This window comes from Calliphora vicina, chromosome 1 (assembly GCF_958450345.1).
Source record: "Calliphora vicina chromosome 1, idCalVici1.1, whole genome shotgun sequence".
NCBI classification, from domain to species: Eukaryota; Metazoa; Arthropoda; class Insecta; order Diptera; family Calliphoridae; genus Calliphora; species Calliphora vicina.
In genome coordinates this window covers 102,370,634-102,397,792 of record NC_088780.1, presented here as the reverse complement: position 1 = coordinate 102,397,792, position 27,159 = coordinate 102,370,634, and the positions used below count along the sequence as shown (strand labels likewise).

Genomic DNA, 27,159 nt, shown 5'->3' with positions numbered 1-27,159 from the left:
AGAGGTTGCAGTCGTTATTGAGTTTATCAGAGACGCTATTCGAATAAACATCAACTGAGTGCCTTAAAGTGTGCTGTATTTTTCAAGTGAATTCGTGTACATTATAAAGTGTCTGTATTTCTGAGAATTTATAAACGTGTATAAAAAAAACATTGAGTGACTATTTAATTCTGTTGTTGTTATACATTTTTAAACAAATAAAGAGTTGTTACATTTTTCAAACTACTAAACGGCTTTTATTTGCGTTTTGAAAACGTAACAATATGTTAATTTTGTTCCTACACTTCTTGTTCCAGTTACCTGAGACACGTTAATGGCCTGGGAAATTTTTAATAACTTTAACATTTTTCGACCAATTTCTGTTTTTATGTATTATTAGAACGACAGTTACGTGTACATTTCTATTCTATTAAACTAAATTGCAAAGGTTATTTTTTAATGGGAAAATTTTACAAAAACTGGAAAATTTGCCATTTTCCCCTTGTAAATGTATCACAAAACTTCAGAGGGCTGCCGGCACGTTTTAACCCCAACCGATTTACCTAAAAAATTTTCCATCAATTATTTTTTTTTTTTTTTGGAAAATTTAAATTTTTAAAATGCAATAAAATATGTATCATTTTTAATGAAACTTTGCAGTTATATATCTACATTTAGGATTAAAATGTATCGCCCATATGAAAATATTCTGCCCCCGTAATAAAACAGATGGCAGCAATTCTTCTTTAAATTCATGCATAACCCTATCTACAACCTTCATTGCTTCTTTTCCTTTCTACTCTAAGAGTTTTCGCAAAATGTTGCTGAAAAACTTTTGCTTTCAATACTTTTTTTTTTCTCAAACTATAATTATTTTCTAATGACTGTTGCAAACAATAAAATTTCATGACTCCGGCACACTCTGCTTGATGATTGAATTTTAAGTACCTTTTGCTACATAATATGAGGAGCCGCAGAACAAAAGGTACTTTTTTGAAAATTTAAAAATTTTGGGAAATTGATTTTTTCTAAAAGATATCAACCCAAATATTTCAATACCAAAAAATCAATTTGTAAAAAAATTCGAAAAAATACTTTTTTTCTGCGGCTCCTCTTATAAACACAAACAAATGGAAAAACGTTGCCCTAAATGTTTTGTCTGATGATTGAACAAAAAAAATATTAATAAAATATTCAATTCACATTTAAAAATCAATTTTCAAGTAACTAAAATGACAAAAAAAGTTAAAGTAGAAAAAAATATAATAGAAACCGTCTTACATACATACAATATTTTACAAAACCCACAATCTATTTAACATTTTATTCTAGACACACACATTTTTAAATACAATTTCGATTTCATTATTATTAAGTTCATTCGTGCGACCTGCTACATATTTACTAAAGTTCATTTAAAAGACATTGAAAAAAATCAGGCAAAAATACCATAATTTAAAATGTCTAAAGTTGGCGCACAGACATTTAATAACCAGATGAAAACTTAATTACAATGGCAGAATAAAATAGCAAAAAAGCATGACATTTAATTTTTCATTTCTTTATTAAGCCATGGCTAAATTGATACTTTTTATTCCACTGCGTTTTTCACATAGTATAACCAGAGTAATATAAAACCATTTACATTTGATAAGAAAGTATAAGAAATGCTTGCTTTAAATAAGCAAATGTATTCCATTTCCACACATAAATCAAAATCAAAACACCAACTACAAACATTTTAAAAGATTGCGTGCCCTGTCAGTTTTTTTTTTCAATTTCTATTTCTTTCTTTTAATTTAACATTTCATGCCATTTAAAATCTGCCTCATTCCTTGAGCGATTTTATGTTTAACTTGCTCTAGATACATAGCTATACTTTGGATATTAATTGAAATGACTAAAATTTCATAAGGACTAGAAGAAAAGTGTACAAACAAATTTATGTTTCTTACTTGGCCATGAGCCAAATTATGGCTAATGGGAAAAATGTTTTACTGTGGATGAACTTAAAAGTGTGCTGTGAAAAATGCAGCATTCTGCTCTGAAGTTAAGCAAAATATGGTCATTAGTTTAGCGATATATTTTTGTATTACACATTTTCTTTTAAATACTTCTTTATAGATTCATATAAGCATAAATTTTTGGTAAAAAGCAAAAGCTTATTACAACTTAAATTAAAAAAAAATTCAAGTGCTGTGCAGTGCAGTACCGAACCACATCAGGATTTCATACCTTGCTCTGGTAATTTCTTACAATTCTAGGGCTAGGAGAAATAATGGACCGATGCTAACGATTCAATAGGTTTTGTCCATGGGACAATAGAAAAGATTGTACCAAATTATCTTTAAAATTGCGACCCATATTTAGATTTTAAAAGTTTGGGGTCATTTTAACCCCAAGTGCCATTAAGGGTTAATTTCCATTTTTTGGTGTTATTATAAATACTAGATTTTATTTTATATTTATCTTAAGTTTCATCAAAATCGGCCCAAAAATATATAACATTAGAAATTCCAAATATTGAAAAATTTGACTTTTGACCTTTACGATTTAAGGTTTAGCTTTTTCCAATTTCAGTAATACTTTCACAGTTTATTTAGAATTATCTGGACTATAATAGTCTGAATATATTTCACTTAAAATTCATAACAGTAAGGAAATTGAGCTCATTCGCCAAAATATGGCCAAATAATTTGTTTCTCTCGAAAATGGCCAAATTTAAATCGCTGGTACGAAAAAACTATATGAGATATTTTCATAATTTTTTCATATTTTTATTCCCTATTATATTCTTAATAAATCCCCATGTGATGATCAAAAGATTTTGAAATTAGTTTAACAAAATTTTTAAAAATTTGAAAATGTAGCTTTGAAACTGCCGTTAAAAAAAATATTTTTTTTTGGTCATACCTGCGAATAGGTTAAAAGTATTCATCGGATTTTATTTTAATATTTCTCAAAATATGTTAAGTCTGTTCCTACATTTCTTGTTCTAGTGCCCTGAGGAATTTTTTTCACCAATTTCTGTTTATTATATCTCATTAGAACTACAATTACGTACACATTTCTATTCTTTACAAATGTTTCAAACTAAAAGCACAAAATTTGAAAAAACTCCATATTTTTAAGTCACCCAATAAAATTGTCGGAATTAGATTAAAAAATAAATTGAAAATCGTCAAAAAAAAATCAGAAAAAATAAAAATCCTAATTTTTTGTGGAAATTTTTCGGTTTTATTAGAAAAAACCAGCAGTCAAATACAGAATTTGCATATCTACATAATTAGTGTAATTTGTATGCCATTCGCCATGAGTTACGGAATTGTATTTGAATTTAAATACAACGGTTTCTAACGGCTGGATTGAAGTTGCATCATGTTTCTCAATATTTCTATTTCTGGAGACTTCTAATTGTGGACAACTGTGGACATTATTTACATATCTGTGGAACATACAACATAAATAAAAGCTTTGAGTTGATCATTGCAGATATAGAACTTTCATGAAACTACTGGAAGAACGATGGAGCTGTGTATAAATAGTGGCAGCGGTGCAGTCGGTGATTAGTTCAACAGTATATTTATACATTATAAAGTGTGTAAATAAGTGTGTGTATTAAAACATAGAGTGATTATATAAACAGTTGTTGTGTAAATTGGAATAATTAAAGAGTTGTTACAATTTTAAACTACACGCAGAGAAAAAACATGGTTGTGGTCTTCAGCTCAGAAAATGGCTAGATTTTGAATTAAAAATAGCTAGAAATGGCTAAATGCAGAATTAGTCTTTACTTTCTGTTACGTTCCCAATCAGCTGTTTCTCTTTTGTACATGAAAAACATGTATAAGTATTTAGTTTTTCTGTTCCGGACGAACCTGTTAAACACAAAAATTGTCTACGTAATTGTCAGTGACAGCGGCTTTTCAAATAAAGAAAAAAATTATTTGTTATTGATTTTGTGATATTTAATAGAAATTTGGAAAAAAAACGAGCCGTCTGGTCGAAAATATCAAAGGAAATGGGAATGCCAGGTAAGTTAATGTGTTTTAAAGAGGAATTATGTGTTAAAAGAAAAGAAAAATTATATATTTTGTCGCAGAACAACTAACTGCCATAAGTAAAATCCAGAACGGAACAGAACGCAACAGCAACGGAAAGTAAAGATTAATGAAGCCTTAAAACCCAAAAATAACTGAATACAAATTCAAAAATATTACATTTCTTGCCCCCCATTGCCACGAAGTCTGGTTATGTGTTAACTAATAGTTATACTGATTTAAAGATTGTAATATCAATTTTTTTTCCTTTTTGAAACAATTTAGAAGACTGTTTTCATAAAACCAATAATATTCTCATCAAATCATCAACAGACGAATTTGTTTAAAAATACTGTTTCTTTGTCATTTGATAAAATTACTGTTTTATTATTAAAAAATTACAAAAATGTTCAAGAAAAGTATAAAATAAAAAAGGCTAGGACAAAAGGAAATGGCTAGATCTTCCGGCAAGATTAAATCTAGCCATTTTTTATGGCTAAATGAAAATAAAATCGCTAGATCTAGCCGGAATTGTGGTTACCATAAACTAAGAGCAACATATTATGTTCAGATTTAAGCTTGTAGTCCAAAACCTGTTATGAGCATTATTAGTATCATTATATATCATAATATGTTCTGAAATAATCATATTATGATATAAATCAATCATCATAGGGTACAACTAGAGGCGCAACTGAGAGTAAGCTGAGAGTAACAACAATTACTCTCTTCACACGTACTTGTGATATGTGAATTCAACATACTTGTGAGAGAATTTAACACATCAAAATACTTGAAATTTTACCTTTGATTTTCTGACTAAATACAGACCGAACCACTTTATCACACTTCTATACACTATTTTATGATTTTTTTTTAACAATTTACAGCACACTTTTATTTCCGAAACACGTTAATTTTGCTCAAAGGAAAAAAAATATTTTTTATTAATTTTTGACACTTAATTTTTTTTGTGGTGGAATTTAATTTATTGAACAGAGTTACATAAATTAAAATTTAAACATTTTTATACAACTCAGTGTGTCTGGTGAAAATTAAAAAGGCACCAACACAATCTAAAAACTTTGTACTAATACATTCTCACGACTTAGGTTTTTGACAACAGACTTAGGTTTTTTCCCTCTCAGTAACGCTTCTATGGATATATTATTCTATGTCAATCATAATATAACCCAAAGTAATCATTTTTATGACCCAATTAAATCATATTATTTTAAAATTTATTTTTGGAAATACTATAATTTTATTTTAATAGGTTTTAGTTTTAAAGTACTAAATTCCCAATTAAAATATTATTGATAAAATCAAATTTATTATTATTCGCTACAGGAAAGTTGAAGAGACAAATATACAAATATAACTATAGAGCGAATGGGAATTACAGACACTCAAAATTTACTTGTAAAAATAACATAGCTTAGACAAACACCAATACTCACAAATGGTGGGGAAACAGACTAGTAAAAGTAAACATATTTTTTTTGCATCTCAAACAGATTATGACTACACGTATAGAAACTTAACATTTAATTGTTGTACATAAAAATAATATGTTTACCTATTTATCATTATTTATTTGTTCGAAAACCATATTCATATTTATAATTGGGATGAAAATATAAACGTTTACAGTAACTATAATATTGTGAAATTAAATTAAAACAACAATTATATATTTACGACAACAATATATTGTTACAGAGAACATAGTTTAGTTGTCGTAACCTTGTCGTAACCATGTCCAACCATGTTTTTTCTCTGCGTGTACTAATCTGCTTTTATTTGGAATCAAAAGTATCCGGTTTATTTAAAGGAAATAATACACCGTTTTTAAAAGAAAAAAAACGTAACAATATGTTTCTTATTCCGTTTGTAATATTCATTTTTCTATATTTTTCTTTTGCCACCCCATATTCTGTATACATATAGATAGCGGAATCGATATAGCGTTTCTTGAAATAAATTTTCTGAAGACCCTAAATAACATACTAGCATGATGGGTCACAATATATCAGTATAATTTCGATTGAAAATCAGGAAAATGACCACAAATTTAAGTTCTTTAAATTCGGTTTATACTTTTCATATATTCTATTAAAACAATAATGTTAAAATAGTATTCCCTTAATTTGTTAATTAAATGATTTTATGAAAACCTTAATGTAAACATAAACTTTTCATAAAATCATCATTTTACAATTTCATTTTACAATCAAAAATCGCCAAAATGCCAACAACAGGCAACAGTTTTGTGCTTTTTCTATATCAATTGACAAAGTTTAGTCGTGCATAAAATATATCAAATATGTAATTAATTCAGCATTCAATTGCTTAGATAAAAGTTTATGTTGTCAACTTTTAATGCTCATTAAATTTTTTCCTATTCATGAGGGAAACCAAAAAAATGTCATTTACAAATATTAATTTTTAATAACATGATGATTACGTTTTAAAAACCACAACGAACAATGAATTTAGGTTATTAAAATTCAATAATAACTTTAACTTAAATTCTCCTTAAAAAGAGTGAGAGGTAGACAAAAATATAAATAAATTTAAACTATTGATTAATTTGTGTATGAAGTTTTATTTATTTTTAGTTTAGCCACATTTTAATTCATTCAATTCTCACGAACATTTAAGCACAGTTTTATAAATAAATTTTATTGTTGTTTTTATTTGGATGGTTTTAATGCTGAGAGATTATTTTTATTATGATTATTGTGTTGTTGTTGCCGTTTCTCTTTGTTTGCTTATGTAAATGTTGCTTAACTCTTTCACAATTTTGATTACACAACATGGAGTTAAATTCTCTTTTTGTTTTAGTTTTTTGTGTTTACACTCACTTAGTTGTGGTGCGGTGGCGTTGATGTTGGTGGCAGCCATTTCATTTAGTCAGACTTTTTTAACATTTATTAGTTTCCGGAATGTTTGTATTGTATATTAGGGTGGCCCCAAAGAGGATGTTCCCAAATAAAATAACGTTTCATAAAAAATGAACAGGTATTTTTTAAGATTTTTGTCTTATTTCTCCCAAAAGAAACTTATGGGCAAATTCCACGAGAATGACAACCATGACTGAAAAAACACCCTTAAAACATTTTTCAAGAGGATATAAATAGGAGAGAACACTAAAATTGTTCTATGTGAAGGTATTTAGAGCTTATTACAACATTTTAAGGGCAAAAATAATAGTTTAACCTGACTATATTTCAATTTTAATTCATTTAGTATGTTTTAGGTTAATATGGTGTCGAAAACTAAGCTAAATTGTTTATTGAAACCGAAGAAATAATTTGTTATTTATTTTTTAGTTTTGTATTACTATAAGAGAAAACTCTGTCGCATGCAGTATGTCACGTACGATATTAAAATTAATTTATTATAAAATCATCCAAAGATTGTTTTCATTTAAATATGACGGATTGTAGAGGAAAAATATGTGGTTTAGTTTAAGAATTTAAAAGAAACCATAACACCTCTCACGATTCCCATATTTTTAAATGCACCTTAAAATAACTTCCGTCACGTACGAAATTCCCCTTTTTTGTTCGATGCTTTGGTCAACAATGTTTCGAATGAACTTAATCTTTTTCTAAATACAGTACCTTCTAAATAAAACATTAAGACAAAACCATTTTACAGATACTCTTATTATTGCAAAATCTATTCCACTTCATAGGCGTACAAATGTCACGTACAATGACATGGAATTGCCCATAAGCAATATTAGTTTCATTTGAGAGGTATTTGCAAGAAGATTGCAATGCCGTATCTAAAATTATAGTGTAAATCCGAAAATATTCGAACTTTTGTAAATTTTTTGAATTGAGACATAGAATTATTTAAAGTAATTAGTTGAAATTAATACGTTATAAACCTTATTAAAATGTTTTTTCCGTTTTTCAAAATTCTGTATAGTTGATATAAAGATCTAATATATAAGAATAAACGTTGCTGTCTCCTGTTATTCATAAATTATTAGAATTTTACCTATCGTACTGATTTTTTTTGGGTAAAGTACACTGATAGCGTGACAAGAGTCTATTAAATCACAGCTGACGTTCCACAGGGCACTCTTCTCGTACACTACACTGCTAATTTGCCAACTGATACACTGCACTGCTAATTTGCCAACGAGCGTTAATTTAACTATTTGCAGACGACACTGCCAGTCTTAGCTCACTCGTGAATATAAGCATGTCATCGGGAAAACGGGATAACTATCTCTGACAGTAAACAAATATATGTTTGTGGCAACCATATTTATGATGAATAATTTTATCATAATATGTTGTTCTCAGATTATGATAAGCCTTAAGCCGAGAGCACCATAATATGATAAGTCCTTCATCATATGAATGGTTGTCACAAACATATATTTGTTTACTGTAACCATATATATGGTTGATACAATCATGTGAATCCTAAATTAACCATATTATGGTAACCACAATCATGTAAATGGTTACTGTGACTATAATATTGTTAAAAATCTTGTAACACTATATAAATGGTTACAGTAACCATGCCCAATTATATTTTTTCTCTGCGTGTACATTTTCTGAAACAAAAGAAGAACGCTTGTCGAGTTTCAATACAATCTGACACGCCCACCGCCCATGAAACCCATACATAGATAAGAGTTTTTTTGATATTTCGTTTATCATTCGACAAAAATTTTAAGTTTTCATCCTGTTCCACTCCCACCTTTTATTTTATTAAAACAACAGCTTTGGGGGAAAGTGGAGCTACATTATTTTTTTTTCTATGTAAAATGGAAAATAAACCGTTAGGTTTACGATACCCCCATAATTTTTTTATATTTGGAGATATTTTTCTTAAAACTATAAGTGTGCATCTCATCTTAAAACGTTTCCCTTTGGGTGACGGGAGCTCCATGGTATAATAGCAATGCAAACATCTCTAGAGACTTTGCAGTACCTCTGGTAAAAGACTTATGAAATTGTGCCTATAATTGCACGAGAATTCAAATACGGCGTTGAAGGCGACCTTCAAAGAACTTTGCGAGAAATATTAAAAAATACCATATAAATTGTTTATCCTTTGATGCAGCTCACAAAATACTGACGCTAGGACAAATATTTTGAAAAATGATCTTCTCAAACAAACTTATCTTTTATTTTAGTTTGGAATATCGACCCATTATTATTTCTCCATAGAAACGGGTCCATCCTAATGTACAGTATACATATGTGTTTGTGTAGAAAGGTTATGAGTTTAGAAATATTAATGTTTGCATACTAAACAACTATAGGAAGTCTTCTATTAGAGTCTTCATTCATTTATATTTTGTATAATATTCGCAAATGGTAACTTATTTTCTAAATAAAACTTCATGACGTATGAGTATTATTTTACTTGTATTTTAATTTTAATATTCTTAATATTAAGTATACGCAATGAAACACTTCAATATTTTTTAGTGAGAAGGGTAGAACTATGAGTTTGTCATTACGTTTGTAATTTCCACAATATAATTTTCCGACCCTATAAAGTATATATATTCTGGATCCTATGTCCATATATACTTGTATATATATTTTGTAAATACACAAAGCCTAGTATTTACAAAAACAGCAGAAAAATTAAAATTTACCCTATATAGCACTTGGTGTTAAAATGACCCCAAACTTCTAAAACCATAAAAAAAATTATGATTTTAAAAGTTTGGGGTTATTTTAACCCCAAGTGCCATTAAACGTTAATTTCCATTCTTGCGCTGTTATTATAAACCCTAGAGTTTATGTTATATTTTTGTTAAATTTCATCAAAATCGGCCCAAAAATATACAACATTTCGAAATCTTTCCAAGAGAAATTCCAATATTGAAAAATTTGACCTTTGACCTTCACGATTTAAGAGTTAATTCATAAGAGTAAGGAAATAGAGCTCATTGGCCTAAAAATTGCCAAATAATTGGTTTTTCTCGAAAATTTCAAAATTTAAATAGCAGGTACGGAAAAACTATAAGAGATATTTTCATAGTTTTTTCACATTTTTATTCCCTATTATATTCTTAATAAATCCCAATGAGATGATCAAAAAATTCTGAAATTTGTTTAACGAAATTTTTAAAAATTTGAAAATGGAGTTTTGAAACTGCCGTTAAAAAAATTTTATTTTTTTGTTCATACCTAAGAATAGTTTAACGGTATCCTACGAAGACAAAAACTTATACGCAAGTATATATGGACATATTTTAAGTAAAAATTATCTCTTATTTTAATATTTATCAAAATATGTTAATTTTGTTCCTACATTTCTTGTTCTATGGCCTGAGACACGTTAATGGCCTGCCGAATTTTTAATAACTTAAATATTTTTGTACCAATTTCTGTTTTTTATGTATCATTAGAACGACAATTACGTACACTTTTCGATTCTTTAAAATTAAAATACAAAAGTAATTTTTTAATGGCAAAATTTTTACAAAAACTAAAAAAAAGCATTTTTTCCCCTTGTAAATGCATCTCAAAACTTCAGAGGGCTTGCGGCACGTCTTAACCCCAACCGATTTACCTAACATTTTTTCAGGATGATTTTCTTACTAACGTTCACCAAACTGGGGGGTGAGAAAATCAAACTTTCGTTTATTAAGGGCCACCCTATGGCTCATATATCAATTTCATCGGCCAAAAGTAGATAAAAATATTGTCAATTGTGCGCGTGGCATGCTGTTAAAGTCAAGTATTTTATGCCATTTTATAAAAAATGTGATTTTTGTAAATTTGATCAGAAGTAAATTATCATTACTCGCAAACTATTATCGATAATTGGATGATTTTTTTTTGTTATGTTGGCAGGATAATAGTTTTTAAGAACTGGTATGATTTGTCACTCTACCATTTATACCTGCTGTGTTATTAAATTTTTTCTCAGGTACTATATTTTAGTCTAATTTTAATTTCAGTGGAATAAAAGTGCTTAGGGTCAAAAGGGGTTAAACAAATTTTACTACCAGGAGAAAGGCCAAAGTGTCCTCTTTAAGCCCATATATACTTGTTGACCTATTTTGACCTGTTTGTTGAACACTACAAATTTTGTTTCTATTTTTATTTTACCTGATCATATGACTGGCACAAAGTACAAGTCGCAATTTTGAAGATATTCCGATAAAATTACGTACATACATTTTTTTTGATCCGAGGACAAAGCCTATTGAAAGTGACTGAAATCGGTCCATTATTTCACCTAGCACCCATACAAATGTTCTCCCGAAATTATACTTTATCGATCGTAAATGGTTAATTTATATAGGTATCTACACAAATTTTGCTCTAAATAAGTTTTGTATAAACTGAATGAATGTCACATAATTTTATGATGATCGGTACATAATTAGTCATAGCTCCCATATAATGCCTGCTTCCAAAAATCACTTTAAGGAGCATAAATCTCTTAAAAATGTTGGTATAAACATAAAATTCAATACAAATAACTTCCATATAGACATAAATCACACGACCTAATTTCATGGCGATCGGTCCATAATTAGTCATAGCTCCCATATAATGCCCTCTTCCGAAAATCATTCACGAAAATAAATTATAGTGTAGGGTATTATATGGTCGAGCTTGACCGAACATACTTCCTTACTTGTTTTTATCTGCTTACAACTTTTTTATAAGTAAAGCTGATGCAAAAAATAAAAAAATCCCCATTTTCATACCTTTAACCTTAATGAACTCAACAACTGCTGAACCGATTTTAATGAAATTAAAACTGGAGAAAAATTCAAGAAGTTATCTGTCCATCAAAAAAATGTCTAAAATATCTCTATCGGCGCAAAAGTTACAGAGTTTTGGCCGATGAAAAACGATAATGAGCCACTGTGCGACGTATATAAGACCATGGGTCAAAATCGGAAAAAATATTTTTTAACCCGAATTTTTTCCCAAAATTTTGTTTCCCTAAATATTAAAAAAAAATTGAAAAAACAAAAAAATAACTTTGGAAAAAAATTGTTTACTTAAAAATATTTAAAATTTTTATTTTGAAGTATAATTTGGTGAAGGGTATATAAGATTCGGCACAGCCGATTATAGCTATCTTGCTTGTTTTTAAGCATATTAAGTAATTGTTAAATTTCTTTTACTCTGTTTATTATAGAATATATGCGAAAATTTTTGCCAACTTTTATTATTTTTATTTTTATTAAAATAAAACAATAGCATTGTTTTAATAATAAAATATTCTTATAGAAATTTTCAAGGATTTATTTTAAAAGTGTAACGTTACTCAGTGATGTCATCCCAAAGTCTAAAATTACTCTTCTCAGAATTCAGCAAAACATAAAGGTTTTTGTATTAAATTCATTCTTTAATTTCAGGTTTTCATAAACCATATTTTTAGAGATTTTAATATTTATAACACCGTCATATTATTTATTTACATGTAAACAAAGTGAATATCAAATAATTTAATAAAAGTTAAATGCAAAACATATTATTACAATGCAATCCATGTTCTATTGTATGTTTTTATAAACGACTCTCCAAAACGTAATTTTATAAAGAAGCCATTTTCGAAAATTCGATATTAAGTTCGAAAATTCTATTGTTTGAAATAATAAAAATTGTCCAACAAATAAATTGTACGAATTTTAATCAATTATTTGGAAAATAAAGAGTTTTCGACATGTTCGAAAATTTCAATTTAAATAAATGATAATTAGATTGAGCAGATTAAGCAAATTATTTGAAAATATCAAAATTTTTCGTCATTTTGCTTATTGCTTATGAATGTGTACCATCGCCTTCAACGTGCGAGAGATGGTATGTGCGGCCAACCAAAAAAGTTTTTGGTTCGAAATTTGTGTAAGTAGATACCTCTAAATTTAACTTTTACGACCGGTAAAGGCCAATTTCGGGAGGACACTTGTATGGGGGGCTAAATGAAATAATCGATCAATTTCAGCCAGTTTCAATTGCCTTCGACCTTGGGCTGAAAAAATGTATTAAATTTACTAAATTTGCAACTTATTCTACAGCAAAATACTTGGAAATATTGTTGTTAACGTCCAGGAAGTTCTATGAATATTTATTTTATGTGAATTTTAAGTGATGAAGGCAGATTAACTGGAAAAGCTACTTAATTTCAACCACACAATGAATAAATTTTGTGTCTTTCTATAAGAATTCCACACCAGTTTAGAGAAATATGATTTGACCTTTTGAATTCTGTTTTCCTCTGTGTTTAAATTAATAAAGTGATATTTAATATTCTCTTATCTCAGCATGATTTCACAGAATACTCAAAGTTTTTAAATACAGCTTATTATGCTTTTGTTTCAACAATTTTAAAACTATAATAAAAAAATATTTCATAATATTAATAATCATAGTTAAGTAAGAATACAAATAAAGTTTTGAATGAAAAAAATGGCAGCCCCACTAACTTTTATTTAACATTTAAGGTTTTGTGTTATTTTTGCTCTACCTTTAAAAAAAATGGGCCTACATATGGCTATAAGCAAAACAATTTTTCCCAAAAAATTATTTATTATTATTATTTAACTGAAACACTAATTATTTTTGTTCGCGATTTGAAAATACTCATTGCATGCAATGTATGAAAAAACGTTAAAATTTTTCAAAGGGAGCAAGGTTTGTGGGGCTTCTGAATTGTAAATATAGGTTTTTTATATAAGTGTTGGATATTGTTGAAAAGCTTAGGACTTGAAATTGATATTTTAGTAAAATAAAGTAACTTTATGAATATTTTGGCGTCATTTACCTTTAAAACTACAAACAATAAAATATGGTGATTTGCCATGCAGAAATATATAAAATTTGAATTAATGTAATCCAAATTTTATATATTTTGGGAAATTGATTTTTTCTAGAAGATCAAATATTTTAAAAATACCAAGAAATAAATTTGTAAAAAAATTCGAAAAAGTACCTATTGTTATGCGGCTTCTCATATAGGGCTATGCAAACGTAAGCTTTTTCGAGGATCGACGTTTTTACATTATATAATTTTTTACTCAAACCTTTAAATTGGCGAAGTTTGGATAGGTCTGGGAGCGAATCGGTCCACTTAAGTTAGCCAAGTTTTACTTTACACGTCTTCGCATTAGGTTCTCTTTTTGGATCATATAGAAATTCTATATAGTCCCGAAGAGAATTTTTTTCTACACAAGCAAAAATATAAAGACTTTCTTGTTCCAACTTTGGATGCGTGTAACTTTTTATAGGGCAGAGATAACTGTTAGCAAGGTGCTTGTATATTATTCGAAATTTTATTTCAAATATAGATGATATTTAAAAAAAAATATCGAGCCACCGTAGGCCCGTCATATCTACAAAACTAAAAAAAGGTCGAGAAAAATTAAGAAAAATAAATAAATAAACCTAAACCTAATAAACATGATTATGAATGCTTTTTGAAAATTTTCTCTAGGACTATTTAAATTTTAAATATCAGCTCATTCGCATCATAAATAGATTTTTGGTGATTTTTTTAAACAATTTTAGATTTTTCGGCAAAAATTTTCGTAGAATATTTTAATCCTTAAATGTAATTTTTGAAAGGATTTTTTTTTGATTTTCTCGAATAAGGGTCAAATTGACCCCTAAAAGAGGAGCAACACTGGTGCATATTCCTATAAACGCACCCTACTTTTTTTTTAAAAGATTGTAAAAATTAAACATGAACATATTTAGGGGGCTACAAATTTGTTTATTAAATTAGTTAAGACTTCACTTAAAATATTGTTTACAAAAAAAATTCATTTGAACTTTATTTATTTTTTTACTTAATTTTCGAGACTAACAGCCATTTTTAAGGGTATTTTCCTACAAACGCACTTTAATTTATGGGCCACTGTAGCATTATTAATAATGTGTGGATGATCCTTTGTTATGGATAGGGTCTGGCATTGATTCCACTAATTTTTTTAAGCAGATTGGAATCAATTTCCTCCCATACTTGTTTAATTTTTAGTTTCAGCTCTGTCACAGTCATTATGCTTTCATTCTGGGCATTATTTGCATAAACTTTACGGGCCATGTATCCCCACAAGTTCTCCATCGGGTTTAAGTCCGGACTACAAGCCGGCCAGTCCAACAGATGAATGCTATGTTCATTAAACCAAGATTTCGATTGCTTAGAAACATGGATTGCAGCATTATCTTTTTGGAATATGCAATCTTCATCCATTTTTTCATCCATAAATGAGAGAAGAGCATATTCCAACAGTTCGTTATAAATCGCACTATTAATTTTTGTCGGAACAAAACATATTTTCGACTTGCCAACTGCAGAAAACGCTGCCCAAACCATAACACTGCCATGCCACCACCGAAATTACGTTTTGACATTCGAACATCGTTTGATCTCAAATCGTGCCAATAGCAGAGTATGAGTCAGTACCGTCTAAATTAATTTTTTTTCGTCAAAGAAAATTACTTTTTTCCACTCATATGTCCATTTCATATATTTTCTTGAGAATTTTAGACGATTTTCATTATGGTGCTTTTTTAGCATTGGTTTACACTTCGGCTTTTTCCATTTTATGTTTTCATCGTTTCGTAAAACGTGTTTGGAAATTAATTCAATTTATTCTTTATCTGTATGGAATTCAATTTGTTACGGGTTGCTTCTTGTTTTGTTAGATTAAGTTGTTTTCTTGTTATTTTTGTATTTCCCTTTGTAGGTTTGCGAACTCCATAATTTTGACCTTTCTTCAAGAAATTTCGCACCACACTTTCCGAACGATCGATTTATGTATTGGAGCATATTTGGTAGTGAAAAAAATTTAATTTGAATCTTTTCTTGATCGGACAAAAAAGTTTCCTTGGGCATCTTTAAAAGTGATGAAATTTATTGATTCAAATAGAAAAAGTTGCAGTAAATTGAGATGTTACTATTAGAAACGTACCTTTGGTTGAAAAAAAACTAAAATTGATAATATTTTATTTTTGGTAACTTTTTTAAAAACAAATTTCACGTCTGCGTTTATACGAATCTTCCACGTAAAATAGCACCAAGAACATTTGATCGCATAATTAAGGCAAACAACAATAATAAGAAAAAAAAACTTGTTTACTTTCAAAAAGTACCGTAAGTTGTCTCTCATTAAAAAAGTTAAATTTTGCTTTTGGATGAGAACAACAAAGATATAACAAAAATACAGAAAAAAAAATTAAGTGCGTTTATAGGAATATGCACCAGTGTAGAGGGTTAAGATCTTTCACGAAAATGACCCCCATAACATTCCACAATATAACTCTGACAATAAGAATTCTCTTACACATTAACTTACAACATTTGTTTCAGTTAGTATAATACTACCTTCGATTAAAAAATCAAAACTTTGACCCACTGTAAAAAAAAAAATCAGCTGGACTATAAGTTTATTCTACAAAAATGATCTACTCAATATGTCCTTTCAGAATTATAGGGTCGCTATTATGTTCCAAAAATGCTGTTGGACAGTGTTACTAATATGGAGACTTTTCGAGACTCGGCGCTTTGCCTTTTTAGAATTTTTTACTCAAATCTAATTTGTTTTTTTTTTTAAATTGAACAAGTTTGAATATATGTGGGGGTGTTATTTCCGTTTAAGTGAGCCAAATTTTACTTTATTAGCTTTTACATTAAATTCCCTTTCCGGATCATATAAAAATTGTATATAGTCCGGAAGAAAATATTTTTCTATAAAAGAAGAAACACATGAAATTTTTTGGGAAAATACGTAAAAAATACGTCCCTTTTTACATGTTCCAACTTACGATGCGTGTAACTTTTTATGGGGATGGGATAGCTATTAGCAAGTTTGTTTTATTTTTTTTATAATTTTGTTTCCAATATATCTGATATTTTAAACAAAAATCTCAACCTTCCCTAGGCCAGCCATGTAAAAAAACCCAAAAAAAATCGAGCAAAATTAAAAAAAAAATATAATAAATAAACCTAAATATCTATTCAACTGAAACAGATAACCTACAGATTAGAGATGAGCGATATTTTCATACCTGTGATTTAATCACTGTGATTGAAAAATCACTGGTAACAACAGTTACTGAATATCGCAAGTAACAGGTACATTTAAGTCGTTCTTTTATATTTTTCAACATACTGTTAAATGTTGTTCTTTTATATTTTTCAACATTCACTGGCAACGTGTTAGAAAAATCACTGGAACAACTGTAGTAACAGGTACTTTTAATATCGTTCTTTCACATTTTCAACATACTGTTAAATGTCGTTATTTTATATCTTTCAACGTTTTTAAAAAATCACTGGTAACAAAACAAGAAAGTAACAGGTACGTTTAATGTCGTTCTTTTACGCATTTCAAAAAACTGTTAAATGTCGTTCCTTTATATATTTCAACATTCACTGGTAACAACAGCCTATTTTTAGGCGCATAATTTTATTTATCTACAACACAGTGTATAAAATAAAATGTTAAGTACCATATCAGTTAATTCTCTTAAAATTGTGTTGAATTTGTTTAATTCTGCTATTTTCCTATTTTTTTAAAAAAAAAGTTTTTAAATCAGCAAATATTAATTTTTGGTTAACATATGAGCAGATTTAAGAATGCAAATAATACATAATATATTATTCTTAACATAATTGTTATTTTGCTTAAAATAGACAAAACGTGATCACGGTCACTGTTTAAAAGAACAGTGATTTATAAATCACGTTCACTGAGAACGACGTTCTTCAAAAATCACGTGATCGCTCATCTCTACTACAGATGTAAACGCGGATTTTGTAGATCTTCTCAAGAACTATTTATTGTTTCAATTTCAGCTCATTCGGATCATAAATGGATTTTTGGGGATTTTTTTAAAAATGTTAGATCCACTTAATCGCACTACTCTTATTTGTTTTCGTTCAGTTTTGTATCACTGTGTTATGTAATACAACAAGACGTATGATTAATATTTATTGCGAAAAAATTTCAAATTCAAATTACTCATACGCATGGTATCATTTACAAAGATAAACTTTTATAATAAATAGAGGTTTATTAATAACTTGAAAGTAAAATAATCTGTTATATTTCCGTTTAAAATCAGTATTTGTTAGATATTTTCTAACAAACATAGACAAGTTTAACAAGTTTAACATTTAATAATAAAAATACTCACTGTTTTTCTTTGCGATGCTGTCGTTTCCTCTTAAAAGCCTTTTTAACGCGCAATAATAAAAACGCCGCTCTATCCACCGACAATGTGGTGGAACTTTTCTTTGCCGGTGGTGGTGGTGCAGGAGCGGTCGTTGAGGTTGCTGTTGTATGAGTTGTGGCTGGATTTGTTGCTGTTGTAGTCGTTGTCGCTGTTGCTGGTGGTGGCGGTGTAGCAGTAACAACATCTTCCATTTTTTGTTTTTTAGCAATTTTTTTATATTTATTATTCGTTTCACTGGTATTTCTTATTATAATATGCTTATTCCTTTCAAGTGTTTGTCTTTCTTTTATGTTTTTCTATTTTCTTTCTTCTGTCAAGTTATTTTTATAATTTTTAGTTACCACTTATTGCAGGAGTTTGTGTGTGTAAACGGGTTGTGGAAAATGTGGTTGCTGCACAAAATGATGAAAAAGATAGAAATATGTAAATAAGTTAAATAATACAATATGCGATTTTTTTCTTTCAATAGATGTAAATGTTAATGTAATAAAAGGGGTTGGAAAGCTTTTCCTTAAAAGGTTTAATGTTATTTTGCAACATCTTTATGGTTTGACCCAGCATTCTAACACAAACTCATTGTTCTTCGCCTGTTATAAGTCATTGTAAATTGATACGTATCTATTTATAAAGTTTTTAACACATTTAACATCATCATCATCAGCATCATCTTGAAATTGTTATTGTATTATTTCAAGGCAATTTGATGCGACACGTTGATAAAATTTCAAAAACGAATAGAGACATGAGCAAGAATTAATAAAAAAAAAGATCTAAAATAATATGAGGTGCCTTAGGTCACACATATGCTACCCTACACTATTTATTGTTTAGTGTATTTTAAAAGGTTGAAAGGTTGAAATTTAATAAGGCTGCTGCCTCATGGGGAAGCTTATTTAAATTAATTGTATATATAGTAGTTTTATTGTTTCATCTGAATATGTTTAGTTAATATCAGAATTTTATTTGCATAAATATATTTGTAATTTCTTGGCAACAATGCAAAATTAATAAATGATGATATATTCATAGACATAATTTGCACCATAGCGGAAAGAGTAAATTGGGTTGGTTCTGATGTTTGTAACGTGCAAAAATGTTGCCCAGCATCACTTTTATTGTTTACCGATGCCTGTCATACTTTACAGTATAATTTCAGAGAACAAATTTGTGCAAAATTTTGTCAGGATTGCAGCACAATCAACATATTTATGACTAATCAAACAGTATTCCGGCGGACATTTGTATGAAGGCCAATAGTGCTGATTATCAATACCTTATCAACAGAGAATATTTATGACAAATATCAGTCAGCTAGTTCCTATCGTGTTTTTAACAGACATTCGGACAGACAGACGGACGGACATAGTTATATTGTTTTAGATTCTTACGAGGACCCAGAATATATATAATAACTTGATCTGCCATATATATTTTGATATGTTACAATCGGATTAACAAAATCAATATACCCCCATCCTTTTTGATGGTGGGTATAACAATTAGTTTTTAGAAAATGTATTTACAGATTGAATTCCATATTAATATGTACTAAACTTTGATAATAATCTCAAATACTGCCTGCATAATAAAACTTAATTGAAGAAATCTCCAAATTAATAACACTCATACGTTCAGTATGCCGAACATTTTACATTTTATTTAAAACTATACTACTTAATAGTTTTTGATTCAATTTTCAATCAATAAAGCTACAAATCCAAAGAAGTGTTTATTTTAACAACAAGTTTAGAAAACAATAAGTTTTACAATCAAAAGTTAGAGATTGTCCCTATGAAAATCATAGAATGTCTCTTAATATCAGTCAATCATTGAGAAATATACTTTTTAATTCCCCATATATTTGCATAATGTGTTTCAAAATATGTTTTATTTCAACATAATTTTGACTTAATTCAAAATCTTCAACACAACCTGAATAACTAATTATTTTTTCGAACTAACCTGCAAATTAATAACATTCATACGCTCTGTAAATCAAATATTTGTAAATTTATTAAAAACTAAACAATTTGTAAGATTCATATTATAGTAAAAGGATAGGCTTATTGTAGAATTAAATTAGTTTATTGAATTATAAATATAATAACAAAAAAAGTTGCTACTCCAAGAAAAAACTTGTATTTTTAAATCGCTCAAGCGCCCAGTGGGGCAGAATCAAATTTTTTTGGAAATAAATCCAGCAAGTCTAAACGGCTGGTCCGATCGCGATAAAATTTGACGCGGGTGTAGCCAAGGATATTCGAGTTTAAGTTATTAAAATGGTCCCTATAACTGCTCCTGGGGCGGCGCTATTGGGGCTCAAAGTAGAGTACCTTCGACATGTAAAATATTTAAACACGTGCAATTTTTTTTTTTCCCATCCGATTTCAAATATTTTTTATATTTTGAGAAAGTGCTCCTCTAGCGTGTGTTATTTATCTCTCATAATTTCCGAGTTATAGGCATTTCAAAATTGAAATTTTAAAATTTTGCCATAACTTGGTCCGCTATTTTAAAAATATAGGTACTTTTGGACCGAATGGACTCAAATTTTTTGTTAGTTTAGACAACTAAATTACCAATAATATATAAAAGATTTCAAAGCAATAGTGATTATGGATCCAAAAATAAACGATTTTAAATTAATGTGACTTAACTCTTTCTTTGTTAAAAAAAAACTTTCTTTAAGAACATATAACAATTTTATATTTTTCTGTAAGCTATCTTTACGGAGATCATTTTGTCCCATTTTTCGACTATGCCGCCCTACGCCCTTAGGAATTTCATATATTTTTTACCAAAAATTCAGATTTGGGCCACATGTTCCAAAGCTTTTATCAGAAAATGGATAGCTGATTTGCAAACTTCGATGAGTTCCCTATTTATCCCTAAAGTATTTTCCCAGCCCAGATGGAAATGTGGCCCCTTTGGGCTATATTGTAAAAAATACTATTTTTGGGATATTCGCTACAATTTTTAGGAATTTCCTTTTAATACACCCACTTATTTACACACTTTATAATGTATAAGTATGCACTGGTAATGCAGTTGATGTTAATTCTAGCAACGCACAGTGGTATGAGAATAAAAAAAGAGGGAAATATGTCCCAAAGTAGGACACCTCGGGTATGTTCAATTTTTAAAATGATCCTATTTCTTCGTTTGTGTTCCGATTTCAAAAAATTACAAATTCTCAGTGAGTTGTTTAGTTTTCCCTAATTTATTTGACACGTAAAAAACATAAGACATGTAGGTAGACATGTTATATATCAATGGATACAGGATTTTGTCTACTTTTCAAAAATGTATATAACTTTTGACAATTAAAAAATTCATGGAATACTTTTTTGAAAAATATGACAAAAAATGCTTTTTATTGAATTTTGCATAGATACAAATTTTTCAAATTGAAATCAAATTTTTATTTATGAATATTTTTTAATGAAATTTCACAGTTACGTAGATTTTTCTATTTAAAATGGAAAAATAAAAACAAATTTTGAAATTTGTTATCAAGTATCCCGCAATTCCCAAAAAAATCTTGAAAAATCCCAAAAATTGGATTTTTTCGTTTTTTGGCATAATATCCATACCAGGGGCGGGGTTATCGGAACCCTTTAGAAAATAATTAAGAACTTATTCGGCCATCTAAAACAGGTTTCTCTATTTTGATATCGAGTATGCGATTTGAGAATTTTTGCCCTAAATTTGAATTTTACATAAAAAATAGGCATTTTTTGAATGGACCTGATCCCGTCGGTATCAAAAATTATAAATGTTTTTTTCATTTAAAATATTTAATGTAAAGTTAGCTTTTCAAAAAGTACAAATTCATTATACATCCTCTTAGAAATTTTTTAGATAACTTAAAAAGAATAAAAGTACTTTTTTCCCAAAAAAATTGCGAAAAATCACCTTTTTTAATTTTTTTAAATTCAAATGCATGTAACTTTGGACTCAGCAATGATTTTTAAACACTTCTTTCTTTATTTGATATATAGATCTATTGTTAATCCTATAAAAGAAAAATGGATAAAATCGGGGAATATTTGGAACCGCGGTCACCAAAAAACTGGAGTAGGGTGGGTAAAAATGTTGAAAATTAAATTTTCAAATGCGAATATCTCCTAAGTTATAAGAGATAATTGATGTAGTGCTCGACGAGGAGATTCTATATGTGTAATTTTTTTGGTGCCGCTCCTGGTGGGATCATGAGGTCCAAATTCAAAACTTAAACTAGACTACACTTCCTCTTTGCCCATGTGAAATGTCATTCAAATCGGCGTAAGGGTTTAGAAGTTACAGATTTATTTCCCTCTTTTTTTATTCTCATACCACTGTGCAACGCCTATGTTCAACTAATTACCTACTGCACCACTATTTATACACAACGCCATCTTCCTTCCAGTAGCTTCATGAAAGTTCTATTTTTTAATGACCAACTCAAAGCTTCTATTCAATGCTGTATGTTCCACAGCTATGTTAATAATGTCTTTACTGATATTCATAGTTTATTACAAATCACAGCAGTGTAGTTTAGTAATTCTTCTATGTTTATTACCATTGATTTTGATATTGACCCCACTGAGTCCTGCACCAGCAGTAGTATATGGTTTACTTCCCCTTGTGCTTGTTGGGGGAGGGGGAAATATAGTGGGGTGGGGCTGAGAGTTTAAGTAGCAGTGTGTGTCCGGTGGCTCAAGTGTAAATTAATATAATGTTGTGTTGTGTTTGTTTTTATTCGTATATTTTTGCTGTGATTTAGTTGACATAAGTTTTATTTTTATTTATTTCACGTTGTTTTCTTACTTATATGTAGTTGAAGTTGTTTATTTGTTTTCCCCTCTATTAAATTTGACTACAAATACCAGGATCATTTTCCTTACGTAATTTGTTGTCTTTTTCTACTTTATTTTACTTAAAATGACAGGTTTATGGGTTTCGTTTACAAATTTCCGCTGTAAAACCTTTTATGCTGTGCTGTGCTATGCTTTGTAATGTGATTTTCTTTGGCTTTTTGGTAAAAAGATTTTCCTATTTATTTCTTTTATATGGTAAAGTTATGCACTTATTAAGAGTCTTAAGTTTTATATTATTTTCTTTTTAAAACATTTTATTTTTTCTGTTTCCTTTTAACTGGGTTTGTATTCCAATTTCCTGCATTTTAAACCTTTAAACCCATCAATCGTAAAGAAAATAAATTTACGTTTTGTTTTGTTTTTAAAGGACAAATATCATCGAACCTTGGAAATAAGAGTGAGTGTTTATGGAATATTTTAGTGTTTTATTTATACAAAACAAAAAACTGTAATAACAAGCTTTTAGTGTAGATTTGATCAAATGTCTATTGTTTTGGTCCCGGCCACTCTCTTTCTATTTGCTTTAGTCTGTCTATCAAAGTTTTTCTTTTGTTACTATTATTTCAACATATCTAATGTCCCCAGTAAATGGAACAAATCTAAACATACTTATTTTCAATTATTTGTTGTATGTCTTTTACCTAATAATTTATTCATATGAAACCAAAAATATTGTTTTTCTTTTTTGGTTACAAAAGATTATAATTTTTGGTTAAGTTTTCTTTTCATTCTTTCCTTTTGTTAGGGACATGCCAAATGTGTTTTGATGTCTCTTCATACATAACATTGTATTATGTTACATACATTGGCCTGGAAATTTGAAAACCTTTTAAATTTATTGATTATTTTTCGATTTCTTTAGCAAATATTATCCTCTTAAATATTTAAGCACACTTTTCAATGATTTTAACAACAGAATAATAAAAAAAACATTTGTTAAGTCTTGATTACACAATTGAAAATTTTTAAAGTTTAGTGTGTGAGTCATATTGAATATTGTGATTTAAGTTTGAGAAGCAAATACTCAAACAAATATGTTTTTTTAAGAATAATAAACCAATTGAAACTTTTCCAGGCGCCGGTTTTATGCAAAAGTTTATGAAATAATTTAATTTTGATTTTCACTGAACACATGAACAAAACTCAGTGATTTGTAAAGTAATGCATTTAAATATTAACTTTTATAATTCATTATAATATAGAGAACAGTGGGGACAAATACAACTAATATTCAACAACACCAGACTAGGAAATACAATAAGCATCAAAAGTGAGTATACACCAAAAAATATTTGATTTTTTTTAAGATAATGAAAATCCTAATATTTATTAATCGATTAAAATTTTAATGTTTCGGTTTGTTGGAGATTGAGTTGAATAATAGATTCGGTTGTGAAAAAAAAGATTTAAGTTGGACCATAATGATTTTCATGATCCTAAAAAAAACAAAAAATTCGCGGGTGTTTACTCACTTTTGATGTGTTTACTATTTGGTCATATTGTCATAATGTCCTAATATATTTTAATAGTTGTTTTTGTGTTTTAAACAAAAAAAGATATTATTTTATGACAAATCAATAAACATATGGTCAATTCACAAGGTCTCTTATCAGTCATAATGTCCTAATATATCATGACTCGGCAGCTCGGCATAACCGACTCTTATGCATTCGGCACAGGTCTGAGCTGGTTGGTTACGATAACAAAATAAACATAGCATACAGAATAGTATTATTTTATGGAATTTTTTGCTTGAAAAACAATAAAAATCATTGTTAAATATTAGGACATTATGACAATATGACATGATAAGAGACCTTGTGAATTGACCAATAGTTCAAATAGTCATATTAGTTTAGAACTTTTTTGTTTAAAACACAACAAAAATTTGTTTAAACTATCATAATATATTAGGACATTATGACAATATAACCAAATAGTAGACCGTGTGAATATCCCAATTGTCATTCTAATTGAGATGAAAGATTAATACTTGTTAACGAATTTTAAGAACTTACATTTATGTTTAGTTATACAGAAAATAAAAACAAAATAAATGTGTTTATATTTTTCTGAAAGGTAACATTTTGGAAAGTACTACAGAAGAAAACTAATTTCAAAATTTGTATTATTGCAAGGTCCAGAGCCTTTCGATGTAGCACAATTTTTTATGTTAATTTCAAATTTATGCCAATTTTTCTCTAATCGCTAGCTGATTTCAAATAATTGAAACCTCTTTTGTATGATCCAATATGTTCCTAAATATTTTGCAAGAGGGAATTTATAAACCGATCCTCGGTTATTTCAACCGAATCAAAAATCTAAAAAGTGCAATTTTTTGGATTTTTTAAATTTTTTTGTGAATTTTGGGATTGTCAAAAACAATTAACTAATTTCATTTCCACTTTTGAATTTTGATTAAAAATTTCTATATAAGTTTAAAATTTCATTAATAACGATTCATAAACAAAACTATTATTGCATTTTAGAAATTAAAATTTTCCAAAAAAATCATATTTATTTATTCTGAGTCAAATAAGGCAGTCAATCGCCAGTATTTGTCTTCAGATCTGCTAGTCACAGTAGTCCACAAGGGTCTTCCTGCGTCTTAGCAATTTTGTTTAGTTATTAAAACAAATAGAATTTTCTTTAATTTTTGGTCTTTATTCGATGACTATCGATTTTAGAATGACACATACTTGCTATTATAATGAGCTTACTTGATTTTAGTAAAATTACAAAAGTCGTCTAGTATAAAGAATAAACAATTATTACAAAAACAAATTAATAGGAATTACAATGAAAGCGAGAGCAAGTGATAATAATTAGTCGCTTTTAGTGATGTACATTAAAATTGATTATTGATTGTTACATTATTGTGGTTACATCGTGTCCATTATAATATTAAATAGATCAAGTAAGTTTACATAAAATAAGTGACATTAAAATAATCACAATACAAATAATAAGAATATAAAAAAGATATGTGTAATAAAGAAGAATGATCAAATATAATAAAAACAATGATAAGGTTAAATGAAAATAAAAATAATTAATTAAAATAATGTCGGATAAAATTCAGGCTGTTACACAACAAGATTGGGCAAGAACTCACTCAGTTTTGAAATCGATATCTCCCGATCAGTAAGAAATTTGCACCAAGGTTAGACCGGTTTTCGGTTTCTTCGAAAAATATTTATTTAATATAAAACGGTTTTGGTTTCGGTTTTTTAATAATAACCAGTTAACCGGTTTTTTGGTAAAATATTAAAACGCTTAGAAATAAGAAGAAAATAAGTTTTATTTTATATTAAAGATCTCATACCTATGATAAAGAATATACATGTATTCTAATTACAGAAAATAAGCCTTTTAAAACGCTTAAATACTTTTTAATTCTAATTTTGATTACTTCTTTTAACGTTCACAAGGTCTTCGGGTCAAATTCGACCCATTTTGATATTAAAATTGAATTTTCTCTAAAAGAGAGTGGTTGATAGTTTTGATATTTTATGAATTTTATTTAATTTCAAATATCAACAAATATCAACGTTTTAGAAACACAAATCTGCCAAAAAAAAAAATAACTATAAAATTTTTTGCACTTAAATTTTTCTTACGCACAATTAAGTTAAATGTTTCCAGAGCTTTGGAAACTGGGATTCCCCTTGTAAATACCAAAGCTATCGTTTTCTTAAGATATTCGGGTCAAATTTGACACATTTTGAAATTAAAATTGAGTTTTTTCTAAAAAGAGTGGTTGATATTTTACGACTTTTATTTAATTTCAAAAGTATAGGTATTAGGTATAAAAAAATGGAAAAAATTTATATTTTCTATTCTGGTTAAATTTGAATCTCACAAGCATTTAAACACAGTTTAAATGCTTTGGAGTATATCGAATTGTTTCCTTTGTTTTTATATACACAGAAAAAAGTTTCAACATAAATATTATGATTCGAATTCATTGATTTCAATTCATAACATTTATAAATAATTTCTTAAATAGTATGATTTTTTTAATATTTTATGTTATGAAATAAAATCTAGAAGGCTTGAAAATATAATTTCAATTTCATTTTTATT

General features: G+C 28.3%; 1 protein-coding gene across 1 annotated transcript in view; it reads right to left on the bottom strand.

The window, feature by feature from the left end:
• The window catches only part of LOC135951951 (transcription factor mef2A-like), a 134,922-nt gene extending 116,517 nt beyond the window's left edge, over positions 1-18,405 (bottom strand). Inside the window, exon 1 of the mRNA XM_065501713.1 lies at positions 18,176-18,405. Coding sequence (XP_065357785.1) covers positions 18,176-18,405 — 230 coding nt within the window. The remainder of the gene's footprint in view (positions 1-18,175) is intronic.
• Between the last annotated feature and the right edge of the window lie 8,754 nt (positions 18,406-27,159).